At 37.5% G+C, this 23,160-nt stretch overlaps 7 protein-coding genes across 19 annotated transcripts; 3 read left to right on the forward strand and 4 right to left on the reverse strand.

Annotated features, from left to right (window-relative positions):
- Nucleotides 1–189: 189 nt before the first annotated feature.
- Nucleotides 190–7,090, reverse strand: LOC125207922 (putative ripening-related protein 5). The gene is made up of 3 exons (XM_048107443.1): nucleotides 6,853–7,090; nucleotides 2,460–3,065; nucleotides 190–851 (listed from the first exon to the last, which is right to left on the reverse strand). The coding sequence occupies exons 2-3, from the start codon at nucleotides 3,015–3,017 to the stop codon at nucleotides 366–368; spliced, it is 1,044 nt and encodes a 347-aa protein (XP_047963400.1). The 5' UTR covers nucleotides 3,018–3,065; nucleotides 6,853–7,090; the 3' UTR covers nucleotides 190–365.
- Nucleotides 3,603–4,372, forward strand: LOC125207921 (kiwellin-1-like). Its single transcript, XM_048107442.1, has one exon. It carries the CDS (start codon nucleotides 3,726–3,728, stop codon nucleotides 4,284–4,286), a length of 561 nt encoding a protein of 186 aa, XP_047963399.1. The 5' UTR covers nucleotides 3,603–3,725; the 3' UTR covers nucleotides 4,287–4,372.
- LOC125207917 (UDP-glycosyltransferase 73C6-like) lies at nucleotides 4,756–6,254 on the forward strand. Its single transcript, XM_048107432.1, has one exon. The coding sequence runs from the start codon at nucleotides 4,791–4,793 to the stop codon at nucleotides 6,147–6,149; it is 1,359 nt and encodes a 452-aa protein (XP_047963389.1). The 5' UTR covers nucleotides 4,756–4,790; the 3' UTR covers nucleotides 6,150–6,254.
- A 105-nt stretch (nucleotides 7,091–7,195) lies between the features above and the next one.
- Nucleotides 7,196–9,523, reverse strand: LOC125207918 (probable ubiquitin-like-specific protease 2A). Of its 7 annotated transcripts, none has more exons than XM_048107435.1 (8): nucleotides 9,393–9,523; nucleotides 8,838–9,002; nucleotides 8,586–8,757; nucleotides 8,297–8,464; nucleotides 8,042–8,173; nucleotides 7,880–7,961; nucleotides 7,688–7,801; nucleotides 7,196–7,509 (listed from the first exon to the last, which is right to left on the reverse strand). In XM_048107435.1, the coding sequence occupies exons 1-8, from the start codon at nucleotides 9,448–9,450 to the stop codon at nucleotides 7,429–7,431; spliced, it is 972 nt and encodes a 323-aa protein (XP_047963392.1). In that variant the 5' UTR covers nucleotides 9,451–9,523; the 3' UTR covers nucleotides 7,196–7,428. The 7 variants fall into 7 exon arrangements, with proteins under 7 accessions (XP_047963392.1, XP_047963390.1, XP_047963391.1 ...); XM_048107433.1 differs by having other exon boundaries at nucleotides 8,553–8,757; XM_048107434.1 differs by having other exon boundaries at nucleotides 7,196–7,587; nucleotides 8,553–8,757.
- Nucleotides 9,524–13,428: 3,905 nt separating this feature from the next.
- LOC125207548 (actin-depolymerizing factor 10-like) lies at nucleotides 13,429–14,728 on the forward strand. The gene is made up of 3 exons (XM_048106939.1): nucleotides 13,429–13,564; nucleotides 13,929–14,194; nucleotides 14,289–14,728. Exons 1-3 carry the CDS (start codon nucleotides 13,562–13,564, stop codon nucleotides 14,437–14,439), a joined length of 420 nt encoding a protein of 139 aa, XP_047962896.1. The 5' UTR covers nucleotides 13,429–13,561; the 3' UTR covers nucleotides 14,440–14,728.
- Nucleotides 14,729–14,980: 252 nt separating this feature from the next.
- LOC125208006 (protein O-glucosyltransferase 1-like) lies at nucleotides 14,981–17,077 on the reverse strand. Its single transcript, XM_048107546.1, has 6 exons — nucleotides 16,943–17,077; nucleotides 16,339–16,865; nucleotides 16,052–16,244; nucleotides 15,900–15,964; nucleotides 15,575–15,785; nucleotides 14,981–15,497 (listed from the first exon to the last, which is right to left on the reverse strand). The coding sequence occupies exons 1-6, from the start codon at nucleotides 17,054–17,056 to the stop codon at nucleotides 15,147–15,149; spliced, it is 1,461 nt and encodes a 486-aa protein (XP_047963503.1). The 5' UTR covers nucleotides 17,057–17,077; the 3' UTR covers nucleotides 14,981–15,146.
- A 361-nt stretch (nucleotides 17,078–17,438) lies between these two features.
- LOC125207461 (protein O-glucosyltransferase 1-like) lies at nucleotides 17,439–22,988 on the reverse strand. Of its 7 annotated transcripts, none has more exons than XM_048106818.1 (9): nucleotides 22,538–22,988; nucleotides 22,309–22,413; nucleotides 21,098–21,155; nucleotides 20,214–20,395; nucleotides 18,779–19,299; nucleotides 18,516–18,708; nucleotides 18,376–18,440; nucleotides 18,080–18,290; nucleotides 17,439–18,006 (listed from the first exon to the last, which is right to left on the reverse strand). In XM_048106818.1, exons 4-9 carry the CDS (start codon nucleotides 20,376–20,378, stop codon nucleotides 17,635–17,637), a joined length of 1,527 nt encoding a protein of 508 aa, XP_047962775.1. In that variant the 5' UTR covers nucleotides 20,379–20,395; nucleotides 21,098–21,155; nucleotides 22,309–22,413; nucleotides 22,538–22,988; the 3' UTR covers nucleotides 17,439–17,634. The 7 variants fall into 7 exon arrangements, with proteins under 7 accessions (XP_047962775.1, XP_047962774.1, XP_047962777.1 ...); XM_048106817.1 differs by having other exon boundaries at nucleotides 21,098–21,158; XM_048106820.1 differs by lacking the exon at nucleotides 20,214–20,395.
- Nucleotides 22,989–23,160: the final 172 nt, after the last annotated feature.

The raw sequence follows: 23,160 nt of genomic DNA on the forward strand, positions 1-23,160 counted from the left end.
GGTCCTCAATTTACAGGATGAATGACACGACGAGAGCAGAGAAGACGATGAAGAGGAAGAACAAGAGAGACTGATTCATTTTTCTCACTAGTAAGCCTCATGATTTGAGCTATTTTTCATGAATGCAGACATTTTATAGAGATTGGAGGATACTGTTTATTATGATTTATGATGCCAAGGTGAATTTTTTTTGTTTGTGAAAAAAACAGAAGCATACATTTCATCACCCATGCCATGATAAAACTGTGACTGAAGTAAAACAAGGAATAACATATACTGTGTAGGGATCTTAACATGGTTTAATATATAGAGATAGTCATATTCTTGCATAATTTTAACAAATCATCAAGAATCAAATGATGTTACTAAGCATCAGACCATGTGATATCCAAGCCGCCCCATTCGCCTTGAGGAACCCCCAAGGCTTTCCAGACAGCCTTTGAGGCATCGACGATGTTGTTAGGACACGGAGGCTGATAGTCGTGAACTTCGTCACATCCCATGGTGGAATCACACTCATCCACCACCATTGCTGTCACACTCCGGCCATTGCCACTTATAGTCACATTGTTTAGGCATCTGCTCCCTCCGCTGTACCAACCAGTTGATAGCGCGACGACTGGAGTGTCATCAGAGTGATACTGATTGTCACATTCTGATGGACCGCCTCCATCTCCACCCTTCTGGAAGCTGTTGATGGTGAGAACTGCTTTCGTGCTTCCAGAGACGGGGGGAGAACATTTGTAAGTGGTGTAGAGCTTCCCTTGTTTACAGCAATCAGAGTCGTTTTCCTGGTTGCATTGCCCCGGAGGTGGTTTCTTTCCTCTGATTTTGCCACTCGGGTTGCAAGATTGAAGACGGCCCTCCAATGCCTGAGCAGTAAGGATGATTAGCAAAGCAAAGATGGCTACTTTCTTGAGGTTCTTCATATTTCTTTTAAGATTAGTATTGAAACACTAAATATTGGATGCAGAATGAGATGAAGTTGAGAAGTATATATAGTTTTATTTTTTGTAGAAACGCCAAGAAAGTACTCAAGGTATGTGACTATCTTGTGTACAAGATGACAGAGATACAGTCTCATGCTCAACTGAAATACCGTCGCAGTTGATCCTTTTTTCACTGTTGTCAAGACTCATGCATTGGCCTATCTCCTATTATTCGACCCCAAAACTTTGAACGAGGAGTTATGATTCCTATCATCTCTTCATTAACCTGGAGCAAAAATTTAATGTAAAACTTTAAGAAGATTTTATAGGTTTCAGCCATTTTGCTCATTTTTGTTTGTAGAATCCAGAAGCTAACCATCCATTAAATGATAAATCCGAGTTTTATTACCACAATCTTACTTTTTTCACTGCCTTGTATACTAGGAGTGTATTTTGAGATCAACCAATGTGATGAAGTCTTGTAACTTTCTATAAATAGTACCAATAGTAGTCTATATTTATTGCATGTATATACCTTGATAAGCTTATGAGGCTACATGGTTAGATTTTTTTGGACCAAAACAGCCAAACCTTTATGCGGTATGCATCAGTCTATACCTGCAATTCAATTCTGGGTCTGGTTATCAGGCCACTTTATTTCCGTTTCACCCCAGGCACTTCCAGAGCTTCCACACAACTTTAGAAGCATCAACAATGTTGTTGGGGCATGGCGGCTGATAGTTGAATCACACTCGTCCACTTCCATGGAAGCCACACTCTTCTCACTGCCATGAATGATGAATCGATTGGGGTGTTGTCTGAGTGATACTTGCTGACGGCTCTCCAGCGTCGTCATTGGTAGTCAGGACTGCTTTAGCCTGGCTAGTGACCAGAGGTGAGAATTTGTAGGTGGTCTGGTACTTCCACTTTCACAGCCATCAGAGCCGTGCTCCTGGTTGCATTAGTCTTTAGGCTGCTTCCTGCCACTTGGTTTGCAGGTTTTGGCTTCAGCGTCGACATGATCAGAACAGAGAAGACCAACAGTGCTAAATGCATATTTGTAGTGCTTGATAAGGTTAAAACATGGTCTGCTAAAAACTGAGCTAATGATGCGTTCGAGGATTTTCCTTGGTGGCATAAACAAGCTAATGATGCTAAATGGAATAGGTTGATTTTTTAACATGTTTGAATCTTGTAAGTTGTAAGATGTGAAAAAGACTGTAATATATTGAGTTTTTTTATTGGAAAAATATAAATGGAGAAACCATTTTCTCAAAGCTCGGACCAGTAGGAAAAGATTCATAAAAATGAACAAGAACTAGAATCACAGTGATTAATCCCATAGCATTTCAATCAATTGTGCTTCTTAAGAATTTTGATATACCCTTTTCACCATGGATGCAATGCAAAAATTAGTAGTAGTAAAAACTGAGATTGACAGAATATTCATAATATGATTTGCTAAGTACATTACACAATACTTTTACACATTTTACACAAGTTATAGAAAATTATCAGATAATATTAAGAATCCGACCAGGTGATATCCAAGCCACCCCAGTCTCCTTGGGGAACCCCCAAGGCTTTCCAGACAGCCTTTGAGGCGTCAACAATGTTGTTAGGACAGGGTGGCTGATAGTCGTGAACCTCATCACATCCCATTGTGGAATCACACTCATCCACCACCATTGCTGTCACGCTCCGGCCATTGCCACTTATAGTTACGTTTTTGAGGCATCTGCTCCCTCCGCTGTACCATCCAGTTGACAGCGCGACGACTGGAGTGTCATCAGAGTGGTACTGATTGTCACATTCTGATGGACCGCCTCCGTCTCCACCCTTCTGGAAGCTGTTGATGGTGAGAACTGCTTTCGTGCTTCCAGAGACGGGGGGAGAGCATTTGTAAGTGGTGTAGAGCTTCCCTTGTTTACAGCAGTCGGAGTCGTTTTCCTGGTTGCATTGTCCCGGAGGTGGTTTCTTTCCTCTGATTTTGCCACTCGGATTGCACGATTGGAGTCGGCCCTCCAACGCCTGAGCAGCGAGGACGATTAGCAAAGCAAAGAAGGCTAGTTTCTTGAGGTTCATCATCTTGTACTAGATTGCTGTATGTTTGATGCTGAAATGGGGCCATGTGATCTGTTTATATAAGCAACTTTAAAGTAAAAATTCCAAAAAAGTGCTCAGGGCATTCAACTTCCAACCAGATCATCAGTGCATAATGTGACATACTTAGAGTCATCATTTGTTACATTCTAGAGTTCAGAACTACTATTTGCATATAGCTTACAATTACATTATCAGTCAAAGTATATGCTGCTGTAGAAAATCAATATTTTCATCATCACGCCACAGACTGATAATTTGACCTAATTCATGAAAGTTTAAGCTTGGTTTTAAAAAAACTTGCCATAAAACTGTTGAAACAAGACAAACGTCCAAGAACCAACAAAGATTCTTTTCTTTTGATATTAAATAAAGAAACCAACGTTAATGGTAGTAGTACTTAATTTTATCACTGTTAAGTAAAAGAGTATCATTATTGTAATGATAAGATAGGTAAACAGGAGTTTGGAGAAACTTGTCTGAACATTGGTTTTTAGTGGCAGCTGGAGATCCAATCAAGGCCTTTTCCTATATGCAAAAGACAGAATATCACCATCTAAAAATATCAAATTTATTTCAGTTTTGACAACAACAATGGCTTCTTCCTTGTGATAAAACTGTATATAATAAACTCATGTATTTCACATCCAATATCAAGAAACTCTGATAAACACAACTAAAACTAGTGCCTTGATGATGAGGAACTGGAGCTTGGGAGCACTTTTTCTTGCACTAATATTCTCCCCTCACTTGTTAGAAGCTCGGCATCAAACCTGCAAGCCGAGTGGCAAAGTGAAGGGCAAGAAGCCGCCTCCAGATTACTGCAACGAAGAGGACGACATCTGCTGCATAAAGGGGAAATACTACACTACTTACAAATGTTCTCCACCAGTGTCTGCAGCCACGAAGGCATATCTCTACATCACCGGTTTTGAGAAAGGTGGAGATGGATACAAGCCGTCAAAATGCGAGCACAAGTACTACTCAGACGACACACCGGTTGTATCTCTGCCTACGGGATGGTACAGTGGAGGGAGAAGGTGCCTGGACAACATCACCATAAGTGGTAATGGGCGGAGCGTGGAGGCTATGGTGGTTGATGAGTGTGATTCCTCAAAGGGATGTGATGCAGACAGCGACTATCTCCCTCCGTGCTCCAACAACGTTATTGGCGCGTCTCCTGCTGTCTGGAGAGCGTTGAAGGTGCCCGTGCAAGACTGGGGTGAACTCGACATCACCTGGTTGGATGCCTAATGAGGACTTGTGCTATCACTTCTTTTTGTTGCATTCTCAATGTATGGTTTGATGTTTTTCATAATTCTAAGTAATATTAATCTTAATGAGGGATATTGGTTCCTACAGTTATAAAATTTTAAAATTGGTTAAAAATATCACAAACTTTACATTTCTTTTGTTATTTTTCATAGGTCAATCACCATATCCAACTAACTTAGATGAATAAATATGGCTTTCCACTTAATTTTTTATCCTACTTGTCACGATTTTAATAAAGTGGTGTAAAATATTATAAGTGTTTCACCGGCCATGTAGAATAAGTTTTTGCCGAAAATATCTTATTCGGATAAGTTTGAGAAATACTAATAAAATGTAAAATTTGTGATATTTTAGATCAATTTTAAAGCTGATAGTTGATAGTAATACCTGATTTTGGGCAAAGTTTTAGAGACCAATATCAGTTTCAAGTGTTTAAAAGGATCAAAGACTTGAGATTGAATACATCCATACAACAAAGTCAAGATGGCCGCTGAAATCCACGTTGTGTTGTTCCCAATGGTAGCGCCCGGCCACATGAACCCCATCATCGACATCGCCAAACTCCTCGCCCACCGCGGCCTCATCGTCTCCATCATCACCACCCCAGCTAACGCCGCCCGGATCAGTTCCACCATCTCACCCGCTCTGCAAATCCATCTCATCCAAATCCCTTTCCCCGCCGCCCAAGCCGGACTGCCCCACGCCTGCGAGAATATGGACTCTCTCCCATCGCTGGACACGAGCTACAAGTTCTTAATCGCATTCGACATGATGCAGAACGACGTCGTGCGGGCCTTCGAGCAGCTGCAGCCGCCCCCGAGCTGCCTCATCTCCGACATGGGCCTGCCCTGGACGGCCCAGCTCGCCGAGCAGTTCAACATCCCCAGAATGGTCTTCCACGGCACCAGCTGCACATCCCTCCTCGCTTCGCATCACAAAAAGGTCGTTCGCGCTGAGGCTCCCGACGCCGCAGAAGATGCAAAATCAGCCGTGATGAAGAAAGTGTGGGAACAAGTGAGGGCGGCGGAGAAGACTTCCTACGGCGTAGTAGTGAACAGCTTCGAGGAGTTGGAGGCGGAGAGCGTGAAGGAATACAGCGAGGCGAAAGGCGGGAGAGTGTGGTGCATCGGCCCTGTTTCCTTGTGCAATGTGGAGACCACGGACATGGCAAAGAGGGGGAACATCTCGGCCGTTGATGTGCGCGACTGCATGCAATGGCTCGATCTGCACGAGCCGGGGTCCGTGATCTATGCGGCTCTGGGCTCGTTAGCGCGCCCGACGCCTGAGCAGATGATGGAGCTGGCACTCGCTCTCGAAGAGACGAATAGGCCTTTCATTTGGGGATTAGGAGGAGCTTCGTCTCCTGCATTAGAGGGATTGTTTGTGGAGAGCGGATTCGCGCAGAGGACTAGAGACAGGGGCTTCCTGATTCGTGGTTGGGCGCCCCAGCTCGTGATCCTATCACACCCTGCGGTTGGGGGATTCTTGACGCACTGTGGATGGAACTCGACGCTGGAAGGGATAACGGCGGGGGTGCCGCTTGCGACATGGCCATTTGTGGGGGATCAGTTTGCAAATGAGAAATTGGTGGTGGAAATACTTGGAATTGGAGTGAGTGTGGGAAATAAAGTTCGTGTTATGTGGGGAGAGGAGGAGAAGGCTGGGGTGTTTGTGGCGAAGGATGCTATCAAGAGAGCTTTGGTGGTGTTGATGGAGGAAGGTGCAGAAATGAGAACAAGGGCAGGAGAGCTCAGGGACAAGGCCAAAATTGCAGTTGCACAAGGAGGTTCTTCTTATGTAGGACTCACTTTGCTTATTGAAGAAATTAAGGCTAGATTTTAATGTTGTACACCTCTCTTTCAATTCCAGTTTGTATTTGCTGATTTGCAAGGGTAAGAGAAAATCGATTGTAACCCATGATTATATATGTGTAGTGCGTTTGATATATAAGATTGAATCACATAACTGAATCATAGATGAATAATTATGTGATAATTAACCATTGTCACTCCTCTCTAACTAAAATAATCTCACAACTCAATACTAAATTACATCTCATAATTATTTTGTCTAATAAACCAAACAACCACTAGGAGTACATATTAATTACTTTGACTTGTTATAACCACCACAACGCTGTATAGTGTAAAATTACATTTGAAGTAAGTTTATTCGTTTGCTCTTTTCTTTTCGCCTAGCAGAGCACAATACAAAGTTTAAGATGTCTGTTGAATTAAACCAAACAAAAGATTACAGATCAAAATAAGAGAGAGAGAGAGAGGGAGAGAGAGTATTCATGCATTATTCATTTATAACTTAAAGTGCAAGCATATAATGTTAACATATAGTGTGCCAATTCTGAAAACCATATTGGTTCATCCGTCAAAACCATGTCTCCTTTACCTCACATTTTTTGCAGGTAAAGAGACAAGTAACCACATTCAAGTACCCATTCCATTTATAAAAAATATCATAGTAAATCAAAGGGCCACAAACAAGTAAACAAACAAGAAAACCCGGTGTTAACTCAAGAGAATATACTGACCGTCGGCTTAAAGAGAGCAGGGGATCTTCAAACGCGCCTTTTGCATATGATACGGCCAATACTTTCACAGTGATAAACATATCAGTATAACATATTGAAAATGATAACAGTATGAAATCAAACAGCTTTTCTCAAACAGTATGAAAAAATGAATATAAAGTACTACTCTATTTCTGCTACCATTGCTGCTAAGCTTTGCTCAAAGTTACTGTTGTAGCAGATAAAATTGACAAGTAACTAATAGAGAGAAGCAGACAATCAAATTCCAAAGATACGGATAGTAAGATCTGCATCTTTGTTGTCAAAAATCACTCGTAAAGATGTCAAGATAAGTAGCACAAGATTAGATACTACAATGTTTATAATATATACTATAATACTAGAAACAAGGCTATTTCTGTTCATAGTCTTACAATAATCTACATCATTATAGAAAATGGAAACAGTCATCCAAATCTTACTCCTAAAATTAGTTAGCCAAAATTAAAAAGACAATCATCATATACCTTCTTATTGCTAAATTTGACTGATTTTCAATACATCATTTACGAAAAGAACTAATATACTGATATCCTATCATTCAGAAAATTCGGTCATTGGGTCCAGTGATTTGGTAAAGCACTCCACATCTTTCTGAGTAAACCAGTGCTCTTTCATCTATACATCACAGATCATTGGGTTTAGTGATTTGGTAAAGCACTCCACATCTTCGTGAGTAAACCAGTTCTCTTTCATCTATACATCGCAGGTTAGAAAGTAACCCTGCATGAGACCTTGAATCCAAAGAGCTGCTTTAAAAAAAATGATAGGATGATGAAATAATAGGAATACTTACAAAGTGTGTGCAGCCTTTCGAGAAGCTAACATTATCATAGGCACTCTTTAGGAATTTATATATGTAGTAGAGAACAAAAAATCCACACTCCTCGCTGTTTTTCTGTTGGGGCACCTGGAATCATGCACTCATTCGAGTGAGTCTACATACTGAATATTGAATATTAGGTACGTGGTAGATGAGTAATGTGACCTTAGGACTTAAAAGCGGGAGTTTCCTAATTAGTTCCTTATTCTCCGGCCGTTCTTCTGTTTTAAATATGTCAAAGACGAAGCTGTAGAGAAAAGGGAGATTAAAAAAGCATGACTACATATCCTAGAAAAGAACTTCACTTTGACCAAAAGAAAAATTTACTTTCTGATTCCAGATTCTAGCTGCTTCGAATGTGCATTTTGCAGGGAATCTAGCAACAGCATGCAGCGGCGTTTAGATTTTGCCTCTGAATTTTCACCAAAGTGGCAGAAAATCAAAAGAAACCAATGACCCCTGCACAATACAACGCCAGTAAGTGAGCCTCAGTGAAATGAGTATATGCAACAGCATAGCCTTTAACTGAACGGTAATACATTCATAATTATAGTGGTTTCATCACAACAACGCAATACATACCACTGAACAATCGGAACAAATACATATTTTTTCGAGAATATATCCTTTCTTTTGATCCAACTCAACACTTTTGATTTGTGAGGTCCTTTAGCATGCAAGGAAAACCACAAAGAGTCAAGATAAGTAAACTCAGTCTTCTCCTCTTCTGAGAGCTTTCTCCACATATTCCTACATCATCCAAAGCAACAGGTAAAGATAATAAATATATACTCCGTACAAAAATATAACAATCATACAAAAAATATGACAATCATACTCTATGTAGATTTCAAACATTTGAGAGCCTAACTTTCCAGTCTCCTGACCCTTGGTGGTGCTGCCACACAGCCTCCTCGATACTCTACCATTACAAACAGATGTGTATACAATGACACAATCACTTTCCTCTATTTCTGCCTTCGATTTATTTCTCTCATCCCTAGATCTTCTGCTTGCCTTGGCAACACATCCAACCAATTTCCCTAATCAAACATTAAGCCTACAATATTTTTCAAATATCCAAAGCAAGAAGCCTATAAGAAAGCCAGATTGTGCAACATACCAGCATTTAGCACGGCTGTTTTCTTCTCCCTCCTGAATACCCTAATTGACCTCTGGCGACGAGGAATCTTATTGAAATTGAATACTCCATCTACATGGATAGTGGACATATAAATTGGATGTAACTTATAATTACTCCCCAATTTTTCTATACTTCCAAGTTCTTCTGCAAAATCAAATTCAATCATCAGTATATACAAGACGATTCGGAAAACAATACATGAACAAGAGATACTATTACATCTAGCATCTCACACACCGTTCACACACATAGATTGGAAATTTTTCGACTGCTAAATCGAGCACAGTTCATCACATATAACGATACAACACCTATAAAATCAGTTGCTAGTCTTCGCGGAAACGAAGACAAGCGACAATCCGTACAAACAAAATATCAGCAATAACGAAACATTGACGTTATTAAACAGAAGCATATTGAGAGAAACCGATCAAAAAAAAAACCTAGCATTTTATGAAACTAAGCTAATCGATCGATTTGTGCATGCTATCTCAAAATTCAACAAATAAAGTTGTTCATGCTGGCGTGAAGTACCAGAAACGTCGTCGTCTGAATAATCTGCGGCGAGTTGGGGCTGCTTTCGCTTCGTCATTTCCGTGGTTCAGTGTTCTTTACTATGGAGTGTTAGTATTTTGGACTCGAAGATTAAAAAATTGGGTTGAATAGTAGGAGAGATAGGAATAAAGTAAGAAAGATAAAAAAAAATTAAAATAGATAGTGGTTAAGAGTGATTGAATGCTTGATTTTAAAAAAATGAAATAATTCAAATTAATTGGAAATTACGAAGAAGAATATGATTCAATTTAGTTGGAATGAACGGAGTATAATTTTGCACCAAAAATGTCCTAAAAAAAAGGTGTAATAATATTTATGGTACTTTTTCACTATTCATTAGTACAATTTTATAATAAAAATGTCCTCAAGACAATATCATGTGTAACATCCCTAACCTAAAATTTGCATCATATTATATAGTAACTGTACCAAATAGTTTTTCTAATAGAATAAACATACAAAATAAATTAATTAAAATATATCAATATGTGTAGTTATGCACGGAAATGTTAGATAAATATATAGTATCTATATATATTTGTATTCAAATGGAAATGAATTAAAGTTTGTATATAATATTTTTTTAATATAGGTTATATGTTTTAATCATCATCAATTAGAGATTCCTATTATTATGCCACGTGCTCTATTTTCCTATGCATGCAAGCATATATGTGTATGCGTGTAGTGTTATTAGTAGGCCACTTTTCACCATTAGTTGTGTAGCAGAGAAATAAGGCGGCTAAGAGAAATAAGTCTTCAATTTCTACAATTCGAAGTATAAAACACAAGTATGGTGGACTAAAGCAGTAAGGAGAGAGCAAAAAGTAGTCCAAATAAATTTCTCTGAATTTCTTGGATTAGGGAAGCAACAAGAATCGTAGATCGTGAAGCAAGGACTAAGTGTTCAAACTAGATTATCTGTCAGATGTGTATAAATTACACTTTTAATTTTTCATGCATTACGTGGTTAATTGCTATGTGTTGACTTAAAGTGAATATTTGGACTATATGATATGAACATGATATAATTATGTGTTATTAGATATTGATTGTGAAAGATGATATGAATATGTAATTTGTGCAATGGATATATAATTATAATGGTATTATTGGATGAAATATGATAGAAATATGTAATTGATGTAATTGATATGTTTGCACATGGTTTGGAATTATTTGAATCACTGAATTAAAGAGGATCTGTGACAATTATGCCCTGGGTCTGATATCAATGACAATGGACCTACGGATCATATACAATTGCAATGGACCTACGGGTCATATATACAATGGCAATGGACCTTCGGGTCATATATATATGTATACAATGACAAAGAGACCTACGGGTCATATATACAATGGCAATGGACCTTCAGGTCATATATATATGTACAATAGCAATGAGACCTTTGGGTCAGATACAATGGAATCCCGGGCAGATGTCAGGCTTGATCTGTCACAAAATAATAAACTGAACACAATGGCATATGCTTATCTATATGGAATCATCTTTTATTTTGTTGAACATATGTTATATATATATATATATATATATATATATATACCTAAAGGTGCGTTAGGCTCCTTTGCACCCTAAGTGTCCTATTTTCTTCTTAATCTCAGCCCTTGGATCCTTAAATTGGATGGTTGTGATCAATGCATTATTAGTCTATAATGTTGCATTATTAGCCGTTGTGCATTATTAGAATGAAAATGTGCATTATTAGTCTATAATGTTGCATTATTAGCCGCTGTGCATTATTAGAATGAAAATGTGCATTATTAAATGACACGTGGCATTAATCTAACCGTCAGATGACAAAATCGTGGGTCTAGGATTAAAAGGAAAAAGGACAAAAGATATGAAATGGATTTGAATACATCCCTATATACCTATATGTATATATATATATATATATATATATATATATATATATATATTGGTTAAAGAATATAATTGATTGCTTAGGCTGTGGAATTAAAGGTAAGATTTATATACACTGTGTTGTGGCTCATATAAACCACTAATTTTTTTAGGAATAAGATATAAGTGAACTTTTGGGTTAACGTGAGTCATAGGAACTCCACATGTTATCAGGGTCGGCGGCTGACGCGTTTTGACAACTTTCTCCTCCTCATCATTTTTGCATGTAGATAAATGTGTAGTATATAGAGTGGTGAGAGGGTCCACTACGGTTTAGAATGTTTTGAAATATGTACTTGATAAATGTTGGATTTTGAAATTATATAATACGTGCGGATTGTTTATTCTAAATTTTGAATTTATTTATAGTAAGTGTTAATTAATCCAAATTTTTTAATTTTTAATATTAAAAATAATTAAATCACAATCAAAATTAAATTTAGCTACAAGTTATAAAATTATATTTATAATTTTAATTTTTATAAATAAATTATTTAAGAATTTTATAATACGGAGTATTTTTTATTTAAATTTTTTACTTTTAAAGTTTTAGAGAAAGAGGATCGGACATAAAATAATTGAAAAAGTGAAATAAAAAATATCATTTCAGGTACTCAAATTATAAGAAAATATCATATTCAATACTCAAAAGAGAGAGAGAAAATATCATATCTAGGAGTACTACTATTTAGATATGAAAGTCTAAAAATACTCTCCATGTCAGGGCATTTTTGGTGCAAAATTGTACTAATGAATAGTGAAAAAGTACCATAAACGTAATTACACCTTCATGGACTACCATGATGTCACACCTCAACCCTTATGCCATATAAATTAAAAATTTAGGGCTAATTAAATTTTTTTAATTTTTAATATTAAAAAAATAATTAAATTCATAATTTTAATTTTTTTACTTTATACTATATTTAAAAATTAGTATTTATATTTAAATTTTTTACTTTTAAAGTTTTAGAGAAAGAGAAAAGATGATTTGACAATTGAAAAAGTGAAATAATATCATTTTAGGTATTCAGACTTTTAAACTATAAGGAAAAATATCATATCCAATACTCAAGATAGATATAGTGAAATTATTATATCTAGTATCTATATGAAAGTTTAAAAATGTCCTTTATGACCTGAGAGTATTTTTTGTGCAAAATTGTGATGAATAGTGAAAAAGTAGCATAAACGTGATTACACCTTAATTGTGTGTGTGGGGGTGTTGAGATAAGAACTGTATAGCTGAAAGTCAAGAAATTACTTTATTTTTATGTGACCAATATAGATTTTGTTGGAGCGAAGATGAATTAAATCTGGTTATCTCTTATATACTTCGAAAAGCATATACTTTCCCTATCCTACTCGTTTTGTTCCATAATAGTAGAGTGATTTCATTTTCTACATTCATTTTTAAAAAATGATAAAAAGAATAAAGTAAGAAAAAGAATAATATAGAGAAGAGTCTTATATACAATATTCTCTATATTACTTTACTCTTTCTCCACTTTAACTATTTATAATTATTTTTTCAAAATGAGAGAAAAAATGAAATGACTCCACTACTGTAGAACGAGGGAGTATTAAATAAGAAACATTTATTTTTTCAGCACAAGATTATATTTAGTGTGTTACGTAAGTTAAGTTAAAAAAGAATAGAGTAAAAGAGAGAAAAAGTAAAAATGGGGACAATTTACATTTTAAAAAATATTTCATTTTAATAGAACAAATAAAGTATGCTTCATAGAAAAAGCTAGATAAAAGCGATTAATTCATGAGAAATTAGTAATTTATTTTAGCACCTTTATAAAAAAATCCCATAAAAATCAAACTAACGTTTCGTCCTTGATTACAAATAAACTCATACGTGCGATTGCTAAATTGTTTTATTAAAAAATCATCCAATATTTTTTAAATAAAAAAAAAAATATTTGATAGTAAGAATTTTGAGGCTGTTAGAAAATAAAATGTAGTAATAAAATAAAATTGTTGGATGTGATAAATGATGATCCTAAAAAAGGCAAATGTGATATGTGCCTTTAATTTTCCTAAAAACACACCTAAAAAATCTCCCCTCCTTTTGAATATTTCGTCAACTTCTTTTACCAAAAAACAAGGATCGGTTTGCATTATCTATTCATCTCTCTTTTCCCATTGGATCACTTCCATCTCCATTTTCCATATTTTGAAGTCCCTTTCTCTCATTAGATAGAGACAAAACATGGTATGTTTCTATCTTGCAACTAAGTCTTGAATTTGTTCATGTTCATCTTCACTTTCTATTCTTATTTGCCATAATAGAACATGAATCTTGACATGATATATCATGTAACCTATCAAATTAATAAGTTCTTATCACATTTTGTAGTTGTGATTGTATTCTATCATTATGTTCCAATGTCATGATCATTTGATTGATAAAAAAAGTGTCACCAAAAGTTGCAAAATTCAGACATGGAAAATCCATATGCATGAAATGAACATGAAGAACAGGCCTGATGTGCCATTTTGCTGGTCAAGATTTGAACATTTTATGCTAGAGATGAAACTGTCACACCTTGTTTTCTTTCCTGCAATCTCCATTGCAGGCGAATTCAGCCTCCGGAGTTGCAGTGCACGACGAATGCAAACTGACATTCTTGGAGCTAAAAGCCAGAAGAAACCACAGATATCTGACCTTCAAGCTTGATGATGGCCACCAACAAGTGGTGGTAGACAAGATCGGGGGGCAGGGCGAAAGCTACGAGGATTTCTGCAAGAGCTTGCCTGATGACGACTGTCGCTATGCTGTCTTCGACTATGACTTCACAACAAATGAAAACTGCCACAAGAGCAAGATCTTCTTCTTTGCATGGTAAAAATGTGTTTGTTTTCTTCTTTTTCTTTTTGTTAGTGCTTTCCTTTTGTACGAAAAATGAGAGTTTTTTTCTTCAAATATTGTATTGTAGGTCACCAGATGTTGCAAAGGTGAGGACTAAGATGTTGTATGCAAGCTCCAAAGATAGGTTCAAGAGAGAGTTGGATGGGATTCAGGTTGAGTTGCAAGTAACTGATCCTAGTGAGATGAGCTGGGATATCCTCAAGGCGCGTGCTTATTGAATGCGTTGCACCATCCACCTAGTGCCTCGCGTCTTATTACCAGCTTCTCTATAAAATGTCCGACTTCTTATGGCGGCTCTTTCGACTACATCTGAACAGGGCTTAATTATTTAGTAGTAGTATTATAAGAGGGATAAAACCATAAAACCATCTGTGTGTTTTTCTTATTCAGATTTGTTTATGTTTGTTGTGTTTTTTCTTTGCGACAGTGTTATGGTTATTGATGTATTAGCTGCATCTTTTCTGTGGCTACCTCTTTTTATCTGATATAAACAGTAGTACTTTTCTAGACTGAGTTTTACTTTCCATAGCCAGATTATAATATGCTTGTGTGGAAACAAAAAACAGTAAACAAAGTGAAATTTTCAATAAGATTTTTAAAAACTTAGCTTGATTTTTTTCCAACTTGAGATCGCATTTCAGCAGAATGTTCATTCCTTGCCTTCTTCGTCTGATTGAGGCTTGTAACTGAGAAGTTTTGAATTTTCAGTTCCTTCACAAACATATTATGAAAACCGTAACAACATCTGTTGCGAAAGAGTTGGACATGAAACAAATTATGTATTGAGATTGTACACTTGATAGTATAACATATCAAAACTTGGCAAATCATTTCTGTTGCATTTTACACAGAAAAGGAGTCTGATTTTTTTTTCCAAGGTAGCCTAAAACTCCTATCAAATAGTCCTATCTCAGAATATTCTGCTTCAGTTACCATGAATTTCATTTCTTTCCCACAAAATAACCTGGTTTGTTAGATTCGCTTTCCTCTCAAGGAAAACGCTAACATCTTCTGGCTCAAACGAAGGAGGCATATTGCAAGGAGGTGAATCCGACATGCTTTTCACCATAGAATGTATTCTGTATCGCTTCTTCTGTCCTCTAACTGAGCACACCAGCGCCTCTGAGCATGTCTCCTCGGCCCCTTCAGGGACAGTCGGCTTGTACTTCAAGAGTTTTGCATACTCGTTTAGGAGGTGGAAAGAGTAATCATAAACATAATCCATCACAAGATTTTCTAGAACAAAGTTGCTTCCGGCTCTTCCAATCTCCTGAGCCTGATACAACGACAAACATCGAGTTAAAAATACATCTATTTATATTCAGTCCAAAACTTTCACATGTTCTCAATCACCTTGTCTGTGTAATTGTTGCCCCACTCAACTGCAAATTTGATTGACTCACACTTGTTGTTAGTGTTGATAGGCCAGTAATGGATCGATGGCAGCAGACTTCTTGTGAAGAAGTCGTAGAATTGTGGTTTTATGATCAAAGCCATGGAATCACAAGCTAAGATATACTTCTGGCTAACAGACCAGCTAACTCCTTCAACATAAATCTTGTATCTTCCTTACATCAATCCCAAATATACATCAGAAAAAAGGAGCCAAAAACATGGAAAAATGATCTAAAAACTGCCATAGTTTTATATACTACTATCAAAGTTGTGATCCATATACCTGTAAGTACACTGATTTGCCACATCAGAACTCTTGAAACCTTGCTTCTTCTCTTCATTCCAATCCTACAATGATGAAGCATAACTTAAACCACCCTAAAAAATCTTCGCTTAAAAGGGATATTGCAGAAAGGTACGGCTTTTTTTCTTTACCATTCCAAAGATCCTAGCTTTCCAATCATCTTGATCAGAGGCATTACATTTCGCCAAGTCGCGACGTGCAGCTCCCACCCTTGTGTTCCCTTTCCAGTAAGCGTAAGGCTCTCTATCCTTCCACTTGATTCTTGCGTTGCCTTCGTGAATCTCCTGCTTCAGCACTTCCCATGGCTTGATATTCAGCTCTGGCCTGCAAAGTCCAGAGATGGAATAAATCACCTTTTGCCAATATTGAGGCTAAATTAGAGGAAACATCAAAAAATGAAGAAACAAAAAACAATTACCAACCCCAGAAGGACCAATCAGGGAAAACAATGTCATAACTAGATTCATCTCCAGAGTAGTGGAACAATGGTGGAGGCATGGAAGCTTCTAGACCTCCATAGTCGCGTTTCTTGATCACTGGCCTGTCCCCACACTCTAGCATTAGGTCCAAATCTGGCAGCCTGCCCGGGTAGAGCCTAAGAAGCTGCAAAATCCCCCATATGGTCACAATATCTCTGGTTTGGAAGACTTTCTTGTACCTCAACGTATATAGTCTTCCGTTCACTACAACGATCCTAATATGCGCGACTTTCTTAGCCTCTTCGACCATCTTTTTTGAGATCCCGGTTTCCTTCCAAGGCCTTAGATCTTCATGGATCCACTTGAAGTAGTCTGGACATGCCAAAGCTGATGAACTCTCTACATTATCATTTTTTACAGGTGATGGAATGTTTGAGCAATTGAGATAGCAATCAAATTCTTCTGAATATATATAGGATGAATCTTGGAAACCGAATTTCTTCTGCAGTGATCCTGTGATGATTGACTGGAAAAGGGCCAAAACCTAAGTGTGGCTAATGATAATGATCAAATTACAATAATCACATGAAAAAAAGAACTCACGATGTCAAGCCATTGAGTGATCAGGCCAATGACGATGAGGATTGCAAGGAAGAATACAGCAGTGGATTGAGCCCTCCTAGGCTGTTGTTGCCTGTCTAACATATTCTTGATCATCCAGACAAAACAAAGGTTTGTTTTGATCAATATTTGATCTTTAACACATCAGATTAGATGTGTTTGTGTGCAACAACTGGTTTAGTAGAGTCTTTGACTTGTTCCTCACCTAAAACGCACACTGTGAGAATAATTGTATAATTAACCAGAAGTGGCTGTCGTTAGTGTTTATACCAATTCTAATCAAATTAGTGGCTGTGGTTTGGTGTGTTAATTGTAAGTTCTAATTAAAGAAACAAGTGAAACTTTGCTGATTCAATTTTTTCAAGTGGTTTGTATTTATTTATTCTATTCTATATTTGTTCAATTCAAATGCACCACGTTTTTCACGCATGATATTTTTTTGATATGGACTTGGAAATATATTTAGGATTCAAACTCGTGTCTTCTTCACCTCTGTTGAATCATTTTCATCAACATCAATGTCTGAATCATGGCACCCTCATTTACAAAATCCTAAAAATTATGCTCTTATTCAACATAACTTTAAAAGAGAATAAGACAATAAAAAAAAGACTGCAACTTCTACCTTAAAACAGTATGTGACAAAGTTATAAAAGTCACTGAAAACAGTTTGCTTATAATCGCTGCTTCTTCCTCTTCTGTCTGCCCCAATACTCATTCTCCCACGCCTCCACTTGTTTAGTCCTCTTGATCTTCCCTTCATTGAAGGCTAGGATTTCTTGAGGATTGTAAGGCGGTTGCATCGTGCACGGATCGGACTCACTAGGCCCCTTCTCCAAGGATTCCTCCATGAACTTCCGCCAGATCCCTCGAGCAGCGCAGGCCACTGACTCCGGGCACAGCTCAACTGCACCAGCAGGAACAGAGGGGTTGTACTTCATCAGCTTCCCGTACTCGTTGAGAAGATGGAACATATAGTCGTAGACGTACTCCATCTTTAGATCCTCGTGGATGAAGCGGCTCCCGGCTTCACCAATGGACTTGGCCTAACAATCAAGATTGTGAACTCGTTTAGCTAGGACACTTATTGAGGTTTATACAAGAAGGACAGGGGTTTACAATTTTCGTATGGTTGTTTCCCCATTCGACTGCGAATTTGAGAGACCTGCATTTGTCATCATCCCTCACGGGCCAGTAGTGGTGCTGAGGAACCATGCCTCTTATGAAGAAATCATGCCAACGCAGCGTATTGAGCAAGACGGGGGAGTCGCAGGCGAAGATGTACTTCTCGCTCACCGACCAGGCCCACCCTTCTATGTAGATTTTGTACCTAAATTTGAACAACTTTTTTCTTTTGAGGATTTTGCATAGCAATAGAATCTTGTTAGAGATAAGTATATACTACAATTTGTCACCTGTGAGTGCATTGGTTTCCAAGATTAGATTGCTTGTATCCTTGTTGGGACTCTGCAATCCAGTCCTGAAATGCAAGCAAGCAACAATAAGAACAATGGTAGTTGAGGTTGAGGGATTATGATATCAGATGATTGCATGCCTGAACATAAAGACGAGCGTTCCAGTCAGTTTGAGGGGTGGCATTGCACTTCATAAGGTCAGCCCTCCATGGGCACACATCGGGGTTTCCCTTCCAATACGCATACGGCTCTCTGTCCTCCCATTTTGCCTTCTTGTTTCCTTCTTTTATATCCTTCAACACACTTCTCCATGGCTTTATGTTCGTCTCCGCCCTACACCAACCATTCCTTATGATCAAAAAAAAAGAAATCACATTGGATTGGATTTAAAAACAAACATTACCATCCCCAGAACGACCAGTCAGGGAAGACGATATCCAAGCTGCGCCAATCCGAACAGTAGCGGAACAACGGGGGCGGGGCAGACTCCGGCAGCCCGAAGCGCTCGGCCTCCACTACGGGGCGATCATCGCAGTCGAACATTAGCTCCAGGTCCGGCAATCTCCCCGGATAGGTCTGGGCGAGCTGCGCGATCCCCCACACCGTGAACAGAGCCCGCGTCTGAATGGACTGCCGGAAATTCTCCACGTAGACTTTCCCGTCGAGGATGGTGAGGCGGAAATGTGCCGTCTCCCGCGCTTTCTCCACCATCTCTTTCGTGACTCCGGTCTGTCTCCAGTGGCGGAGGTCCTCGTGGATCCATCGGAAATAGTCCGGGCAGGTCGGAGGCGGATTTGCAGACGGTTGGCGTCTGACCGGGTAGTATCTCGGGCAGGACTTGGTATAGTTCCACGCCGCGCAGTCCAGTCCATCGATGCTATTTTCGCGCGAGCTCCTTAGGTAAGAATAACTTACATAGTTTCCCTTCAAGATTTTGCTTATTCAAATCAATAACATCATTTCTAATTTTATAGTATCCTCTATTCCTTTATCTTACTAATTTTTTCTTTTTTAAAAAAGTTTTCTCCCATTAATATTTTAAATTATATTTTCTCTTCACTTAATACACACCCAAGAATTGATGTATTGTTGCTATTCAGATGGTGGCATATCTAAGTATATCGGTTTTCAGTTATACCAACATAAAACAGAAATGCGGAGAAGCTTTCAAAATTTATGCCTAGATAAACCGCAGAAAATCTCTTCACGGTTCACGCCTTATATTTAGGAAACCGTAATAAGTTAAATTGAACGATTCAATAGTTATAGTCGACAATGTGGACTAGTTCATTTAGGCTGCCAAATTATGAGGAGTTAGTAGTAGTAACTATTAATTAATGTTGACAATTTTTCATGTTAGTCTCGGTGCACACGTACAAGATCCTCGAATTAATACTTGAAATATTTCTTGATCTCCAAATTAAATGTTTTAATGAAGGGCTGCCGGTTGATTTACCCTAGTTGAATGGAATCGACCAATTTAATCTATCCCACTAACTTTTTATAGTAAAAAATCTAAAATAGCAATCCTTTTTTCAATATCGATATTGTTCACTCAATTTAAGTCCACTAATTCTTTGTGCCTGATTAAATTTAGTATGCGAAGAAAACAATCAGACACAATGTGATTGTCCCATTGAGATAAATTGTTTTTCCAGATTTTGTATGAACATAATGAGTTAAAGAAGAGGAAACAAAATTTATTCCGAAAAAAGTAAATCATTTAACAATCATGATATCATGTTCTTATTTCCCAATGCATTAATCTTATGAGGAAAACCAAAAATGATAAATTAAACACAACATATGCATTGATGAGAAGTTTGAAGGAGACTTACGAGGTCGACCTGGCCGGTGAAGACGAGAACAGCAACAATGAGGATGAAGAAGACGAAGAATGGGAGAAGTGAATATGATGAACAGAGTGCCTTGTTAAAGGATGCGCACGAGGGCGACCTCAGAGAATATCTCTTGAAAGCAGGCCTTAGCCAAAATATATTCATCAACTTCTCTTCATGCCCTTTCATGTTTTCCCTCAATGATTAGTGCTTAATCAAAACTCATCACTCAATATTCTACAATAGTGTGTGTGTGAGGAAAGAGAGAGAGAGAGAATTTGAAAGAGGTTTCTGCTCTAAATTCTAAAACAGAGGAAGGAATGTGAATAATTCTTTGCGGTCATTGTACAGAAAACAAGACTGATTTGTAGAATTATGTATGGGTTGAAAAATGAAAATGGAATAGTAATGAGAAGTAAATTTATCTTCCCTTTAGAGGGTAATTCATTGGTTGCTGGTGGACGTCAATTGACTCTCCTAAAATCATGCCTTGTAGATAGGCCGCCGAAGGAAAAATCGGTTATTTGTTAGATGTGATATCTATGTTATGGGCGCGACCTTAATAATCATAGTAACATTTAGTACTATAGATTTTTACTGCTATTAAACAAATAGTAGCCTATCAATTGATTCAAAAAACACTATTTTATAAATTGGGAAAACTCGAAAGGCACCACTAAATTGAGCAAAGTAGGATTTATAACTAGGTGTTTATCGTGAAGGATCATACATTTCTTGGTAGCATGGACAGCATGAAAATGCAATTATGTGGAAGTGAAAAAGCGTGATACTGCGAATTAAACATGTGACTAAGCCCACAATTTCTTCACCTCAAAACACATGCAAACTCATGCTATAGAAAACAATCAAGAAGAATGGATTACCTGGAAATGTGACACTAACACATGATGGCCATTTCCACACTCATTTTCCATCAACGACCTGCTGAACAAAGAGAAATTATAAAAAAAAAATTAGTAAGATGCAAGTTTAATTGTAGATATATACTATGATGCATGCATGTATAGTATATTATTAGAGAAATGATAGTTTAGTTGAAGCAATCTGGTCATGCAAAACCAGACAACTAGTAAGTATTAAGGTAAGGGACAACCAGACAAACATATATTAGTAGGAACATGGAGCATGCTCGAATCAGAAGCAGCTAGAAAGCCATAAATTCTCAGCATAAACTCCAAATATAATTTGAGTTGAAACACAGCATGTCAGAAAAGCTATTTGCACATAAGAATGCCGATCCTCGTCAAATATGAATTTCATTATTGGCGAAACGAAGCACGCAAGTAAGGAAATCGTTTTCCTTGACCATAGTATACTGCATAGCCACTTTAGTTACACAATAAGTTTGACTAAAGCACGATTTGCTGCAGGGAATTTACAGAGAAAAGGATAATAGGGTGCAGTTATAAAATGAATAAATAGAACATTATAAACAACATTGTCATTTACACCCTGTTTCTTGTTATAACGCCTCTAGCAAAGGGGACTTAAAGTTTTGGGGTTTAACCAGCCAGTTTCTAAAATGTGGGCTAGCTTTTAGGGTCTTTGATGCTGCCCTATATTCCTCGCACATTCCTTCAATAGAGAAAGCATGTGCTTCCTCAAACTCTTTAAACTCAAGAAGATGCATATGTTTTGAATATATCATAGGAATCAACTTCTAGATTATAATTCATACAGTATATCATTAGATCTTCTTGGAAACTACATCCAAGTTACACAAACTATATGGCTGGAACCATATAACATGATGCACTTGGTTGTCTAGTAAGGGAACTATACAGAAACATGCTAAAGACCCGATAACACATTTATGTACAGCACAGTGAGTAGGAATATGGAGCAGGGTCGAATCAGAAGAAGCTAATGTATTACCATACTTGACAACTTTCAGGCTTTAATCTTATGAGTAAAACTCATATAAGGGATTTTCTAATTAACTTCTAGCTCATAATAACCAATTAGTTAGAGATTAAACCAAGGGGGAAAATTCTTCATTCTTTTTACAGGTTCAGCTAGTATAATAGTGATTACCTACATGCTATTTGGATTAACATTTAGGCGGTCACATTACCTAGAAGAGATCGCCTGGCGATTAATTCAGCATGCGAATCGTTCATGACATCGCCGCCTCAACTCCACCGCGATCTCCCCGTGCCCAACGCCACCACTTGTAATCCTTCATATCAACGGAAGCATCAGTCAATTATAAAAAATAACTAATGGAAAATATCCAGAGTCGTTATCACCAAATTAAATTGGGAAATCATCAATTTAATGCGGAAAAATATGAATCCACTAACCTTGAGGAAGATTGGAGAGGAGAGAGGCGGCTAAAACGGTGACCTCGCGGCCTTGAGGCTCCCCTTTCTTGGCGACAAAATTGTACATCGACGTCACTGTTTCTGAAACGTTGTCTGCCCATGGCTTCTCCGCTATGTTATCCGATTCCGGCGATGACGTCATTGTCGCCGGTGACGCGTGAAAGTGGAACAATTTCTGAGCGGGAACATAAACTTTGTACGACGTCGTTTCAGTTGTGCTTAACCGCTAAACAAAGGCCGGCTGGCTGCTAAGTGGGTTATAAAATTGATCCAATTATGATATAGACCACACAGTAAGCCCAATTAGTGAAGCCCGATTAGTACGCCCAAATAGAATTGAAACATTTGATTTGTTCTCCTTTCACCTATAACACAATAATTCAAATTATTATTTTTATTTTTTTTGTGTTTTCCTTATGTTAGTTTCTATCTGTTTTTTTATGTTATATTTTCTGTTTCCATATTTTTATTGGTGTTTGGTAGACATATTAAGTTATCATAAGATAACTACGTCTGATGGGCTTTAAGATAAGAATTGAGATTAAATCTAAGATAATTTATTTAGCATTCTTGTTTGGTAGCAATGACAAAAATTAAGATCA

Source organism: Salvia hispanica, chromosome 2, assembly GCF_023119035.1.
Source record: "Salvia hispanica cultivar TCC Black 2014 chromosome 2, UniMelb_Shisp_WGS_1.0, whole genome shotgun sequence".
Lineage (NCBI taxonomy): Eukaryota > Viridiplantae > Streptophyta > Magnoliopsida > Lamiales > Lamiaceae > Salvia > Salvia hispanica.

Coding starts and splice junctions, on each gene's coding strand:
- LOC125207921 (XM_048107442.1), top strand. CDS start 3,726: ATGATGAGGAACTGGAGCTTGGGAGCACTTTTTCTTGCACTAATATTC.
- LOC125208006 (XM_048107546.1), bottom strand. CDS start 17,056: ATGATCAAGAATATGTTAGACAGGCAACAACAGCCTAGGAGGGCTCAA. Junction 16,245..16,338: donor GATTGGTCCTTCTGGGGTTG/GTAATTGTTTTT, acceptor TGGACTTTGCAG/GCCAGAGCTGAATATCAAGC. Junction 15,786..15,899: donor GCAAATCAGTGTACTTACAG/GTATATGGATCA, acceptor GATGTAAGGAAG/ATACAAGATTTATGTTGAAG.
- LOC125207917 (XM_048107432.1), top strand. CDS start 4,791: ATGGCCGCTGAAATCCACGTTGTGTTGTTCCCAATGGTAGCGCCCGGC.
- LOC125207922 (XM_048107443.1), bottom strand. CDS start 3,017: ATGATGAACCTCAAGAAACTAGCCTTCTTTGCTTTGCTAATCGTCCTC. Junction 852..2,459: donor TGGATATCACCTGGTCGGAT/TCTTAATATTAT, acceptor GGCCGTCTTCAA/TCTTGCAACCCGAGTGGCAA.
- LOC125207918 (XM_048107433.1), bottom strand. CDS start 9,450: ATGACGAAGCGAAAGCAGCCCCAACTCGCCGCAGATTATTCAGACGAC. Junction 7,802..7,879: donor TCCCGCTTTTAAGTCCTAAG/GTCACATTACTC, acceptor GCATGATTCCAG/GTGCCCCAACAGAAAAACAG. Junction 7,510..7,687: donor CGAAAGGCTGCACACACTTT/GTAAGTATTCCT, acceptor TGTGATGTATAG/ATGAAAGAGCACTGGTTTAC.
- LOC125207548 (XM_048106939.1), top strand. Junction 14,195..14,288: donor AAGATCTTCTTCTTTGCATG/GTAAAAATGTGT, acceptor ATTGTATTGTAG/GTCACCAGATGTTGCAAAGG.
- LOC125207461 (XM_048106816.1), bottom strand. CDS start 20,402: ATGAAAGGGCATGAAGAGAAGTTGATGAATATATTTTGGCTAAGGCCT. Junction 18,441..18,515: donor ACGCTCGTCTTTATGTTCAG/GCATGCAATCAT, acceptor CTTGCATTTCAG/GACTGGATTGCAGAGTCCCA. Junction 18,007..18,079: donor GAAACAACCATACGAAAATT/GTAAACCCCTGT, acceptor CTTGATTGTTAG/GCCAAGTCCATTGGTGAAGC.